This window comes from Charadrius vociferus, unplaced genomic scaffold (assembly GCF_000708025.1).
Source record: "Charadrius vociferus isolate BGI_N301 unplaced genomic scaffold, ASM70802v2 scaffold39, whole genome shotgun sequence".
NCBI classification, from domain to species: Eukaryota; Metazoa; Chordata; class Aves; order Charadriiformes; family Charadriidae; genus Charadrius; species Charadrius vociferus.
The window spans coordinates 6,444,241-6,448,674 of record NW_009650188.1 but is presented as its reverse complement, the minus strand read 5'-3'; the positions used below and the strand labels follow the sequence as shown (position 1 = coordinate 6,448,674).

Here is a 4,434-nt window from a genome sequence, read left to right as displayed (position 1 = left end):
AAAGAGAAAGAAGAGAAAGGAGAGTGAGTTATACCAAATACTGATTTCATTCACATGCTCATTGAAATTAGGAGCTGGAGGGGGAGGTGTTGCAAATTTCTCTTAAGGGGAAAGTTTTTTGGTAATAAAACCACAGATAAAATCACTGATTATTGTTTAGGTAACAACGCAGTGAGCAACATACATGCAGGAACGAGTAGCAAATAAGAGGAAGGGAATACTGTCTTGTTGGGGGGCGTTTGCAGCTTTAAGGTCACCATGAAACAACGTCCTATGAATCTTGATTAAATAAAATGCAGGAGGAAAAAGACATTTATCATAAATGTGGACATTTGGATACAGCTGGAACTATTCTAGAAACTCCAGAGAGGAAGGAAGAAGACAGAAGGGTGAAAAAGAACTACAGTATTTATTTATGGCATCACCCACAGGTTTCACACTGCTTTGAAGCTCTTCAAAGATGGCGGCATACACATATCACAGAAATGGAAGCACACAGTCTCATCGCCCTCTTCTGCAGAGCAGGATGAGTCACTTAGCACAGCCCGAAGCACAACGCAATTTTTCAACTTCTGAAATACACATTTAAGCGTCTATGCCATACACCACAAAAGAACAACAAATTAGCCATATTACTTGATAAACCAAATGAAAAAAAGAAGTGGCAAAACCACGTCTGGATCTCTAGGTCAGAGCACCTAATGAAAAGCATCATAAGCACATCTTTCTTTCCTCCACACCTTTTAAAGTTCCTCCACAACATAGTTCTTCCTGAGCTATGGATCTCATAGAATTTTCTGCTGCCTCCAATTCAGCTGAGCCCAGACACAGAAGCAGAATAGAACAAAACAACAATCCCGCCATAGGAACTGCATCCCATCCACATTTTTATTCCTCACCTGTAAGTTAGACATGACTGTCCCTCCCCTCCCCAAGCCCACAATCCTGTCCACCCTTGGAAGGTATGGGTCACAGGAAACTACCAGTGATCTAACCGTGATAAGCTTATGCCAATTTAAGTCTGTGCTGCAACTGAACAGGGCGATTCTGCTTTCCACACATCCCTGCCCCGCTCAGGCTGCTGTCAGTACCAGTGATCCTGAAGCACTCAGCCCCATCAGATCACTGGTTCAGCTGACTTCATGAGTACAAATTCCAGCAGAAAGGGGTGTTTCAGGCAGGCTCCCCCCATTCGCCTATACAGATTTAGATTAACATGTCAGCTCAGGAAATTACATTTTCAGAGCACAGTTTCAAATTAAACATAAGGCAGTACAAAGGCTGCTACCAGTGGGGTCTATCCCACGTCCCTTACTTGCCCCTCCTGCTTTCAGAAAAACCGATCACAAGTCCATAGGGTGAATATGGTAAACCAAGTAACACAGAAGAAGAATGGCTTCCCACCAGATAAGCTCACTGATCCAGTTCATGCTTTTTGGAGAGCATGGCTAGATACAAGTTAGGGAAGAAGGAAGGGAACAGAACCAGCCCTTTCTGATGACAGCCCACAGTTACACTAAATTAGATGTAACACAAAATCACAGTCAGTGACTGGTAGAAGCAAGATTTGAACTGCTCTTCTAGGCACCTCTATTACAGCACGTCAAAGGTCCAAAACCCATATTCATCAAAGTCAGTCCACAAAAAGGTAGATGTCTACTCTACACACCATTAACACAGAGTCGTATTCTTTATTCATGACTTGTCCATGTAAAAGAAAAGAGGAAAACAACATAGAAACAGATTTAAAGAAAAAAAGCACCGATACCTGAGCACCCACTAGTTGCAGCAAGGCTGAATTCACAGGAAGCAGTTCAATGTCTGTATTGATAGTGGTCTGGTCAAAAGGGCATGCCTTACGGTGGAGCTTGTTGAGGCACATCTTGCAAACAGTGTGGCCACAACCCAAGCTGATGGGCTTCCGGATTGTTTCGTCGAAGGTCTGTGTGCAAATTGGGCAGGAGAGAAAATCCGTCCATTGTGGAGCTTGTACAGGCATTGCTTCAGGAGTTAATTGACAAGACAAAAATCTAAAGCACAGATTCCACTGGAATCAAAATCTTTGAAAAAAGTCTGTTTGTTTTTAAATATCTTCTGTAAGTACAGACAGTCAGCACATAGTGTGAAACATAACCTAAAAGAAAACAAAAACAGAAAAGTTAGCATTCTCTACTGGAACTGGCATGTGAAATCCTTAGTGCTAGGTAAATACCACTTGTAGAAGTATAGCTGAACTAGGAGTGCAGTTCTGACATTAAATAGAGGACCGAGGCATGACTTGCTTTAATTACAGCTAGTCTCTGGCAGAGGAAAAGCCACTTAAAACTGTTTCTGCTGTTACGCAGCTTTTTTTTTTTTTTTTAAAAAAAAAAGATAGTTAAAAAAGATAGTTATCTATCTCATTGAAGTTGTAAGACTAATTAGCTTTTGGTTTTTATGTTCTCTTTTTTCTTTACAAATGCGCCAATTAACATCAACTAGATTTGAATACAAAAAGACAATTTTTGAAGTGCTGTTGTGCTTATTCCACTAAAACAATTTTTTTACAGTATTCACTGTAAGTTTTAAATTATTCTGCTTAGACAAGGCTTCATCCAAAACCTCTATCACAAGCAAGGTTCAGTGGGCTCTGAATTTGCACACAACGGCACTGCAGAGACATCTGAGCTGCCATAACCTCAAGAAGAAATTGATGAATGGCTCAGCGTACAGTCAGACACTGTCTGCATGCAATACAGCTCACATTCATCACTAGGTAATATTACGTACTGCTACTACAGCATCCTCACACAAGGGCATCTGTACAGAGCTGCATGGTATCACATGGGCTTATCTGGTCACATCTCAGTTCCCCTGGGAAACTCCATGCATAGCTCGGTATAATTCAGCATTGATAACTCGCCTTCAGTCTGCCCACCGAACAGCTCCATCCCTCAAAAGCAGGAAGAAAAATTCTGTAGGTCACTTTGGACCAGAAGAATGACAATTGTTTCTCAAGAACCCTTTTCTAGCCCCAATTTATATCATTAATTGCTATCTCGAGATTACATTGACAGAGAAAGTAACATTTTTAACGCACTGAGGGATTACATTGAAACACTGAAATAGAGGAGAACTTGGGAGGTCTTTACTACTTGGCACTTTTGAATCAAAATGCTAAGAGGATCAAATGCTACTAATGATATGGGAATGGAAGCTAAGACGTCTCTTTGAGACAAAAAGAATTAAATAAAAGCAGGACTCCATGTGTCAGGAGAAATATAAGAGTAGACAGGTTAAGTGATACGAAAAGGATCATTACTCAAAAGGAAAATTGATAATAATATAATAAATTTCTGATGTCTGGCTTACTTTCTATCACCAGTGAAGTTAGCAAAAAACAGTGCTGGCCACATAGAAAAGTCTGTTTGGTAGTAAATCTAAGTCAAGCAGCAAAACAACAACAAAACCCCACCCCAGCCACCCAAATGTGTTAGTTTCACTTTCCCACACACCACTGGCTCAGGTTTTGTACCAGAGTGCGCACTTGCTTGCTAATCTGTTCAGATAGAAAGTCCTTATATAAGAAAAACAGCAACCTTTATCAAATCTTAGCTTAAAAAACAATCTCAAAATTAAAATCTCAATTCTAAGTAAAGGCAGAGAGAAACTTCAAGTTAAGACTTGTGCAATTCAGAATCAAAGTATTTTAAAAGAGCAACAAAAATCTAACACTAAAACAGAGACTCTGAAAAGCCTCAGGCTTTTTTCCAGAATTTAGTGCAGTGTTGTTCACAGCTAATGTCATTTTGCCAAGGCAAACAATCAAGAGTTACTAGTTAAGCTTTTATCCGTGTTTCATCAACAAAACATTAAAGCTTAGTTCTAAAGCTAATAAAAAATTCTACTTCTATCTTCAAAAGACAACGTACAATGCCACACAGCCACTGGTTACCAGCCAACACGGAATCAATAAGAAATCAATACTACCCAGACAGGGTGGTACTGAGGAAGAGGCACAGCATGCGGTTAACCCTAACACCACCACTGCACAATTAGAAGATATGCCAAGGTTGTTCAGGGTTCCCCCCCAAATGACCTCTTTAATAGCAAATCACTAATTTTTTCATCTTGTCAGCAGTCAACCAAATCATTCCCATTACTATTATATCATCATAACTCGAAGGAAAACACTTACACTTGTAAGTTACTTGATTAAGCTAACTGCCAAAAACATCCAAGAAATTTATTTCCAAGCCTTCCCCCCTCCGAGCCCTTCAGATATTTTTAAGTAAACCTTAGTATCAAGTATCCCAGCAAGAATCATTCTCTGTAAACCAAATCTGTAATAGAAATTACCTTGAAACTCCACAAAAATCCTTCTGCAAAGAGTAGTACAGAGCTTGATAAATCTAGTGTATGTATTGCTGTGCTATGAAATACCATTTGAGGTCC

General features: G+C 39.8%; 1 protein-coding gene across 1 annotated transcript in view; it reads right to left on the bottom strand.

Moving 5' to 3' along the window:
- Positions 1–1,999, bottom strand: part of RC3H1 (ring finger and CCCH-type domains 1) — a 34,251-nt gene extending 32,252 nt beyond the window's left edge. The window contains 1 exon segment of the mRNA XM_009892865.1: positions 1,769–1,999. Coding sequence (XP_009891167.1) covers positions 1,769–1,999 — 231 coding nt within the window.
- Between the last annotated feature and the right edge of the window lie 2,435 nt (positions 2,000–4,434).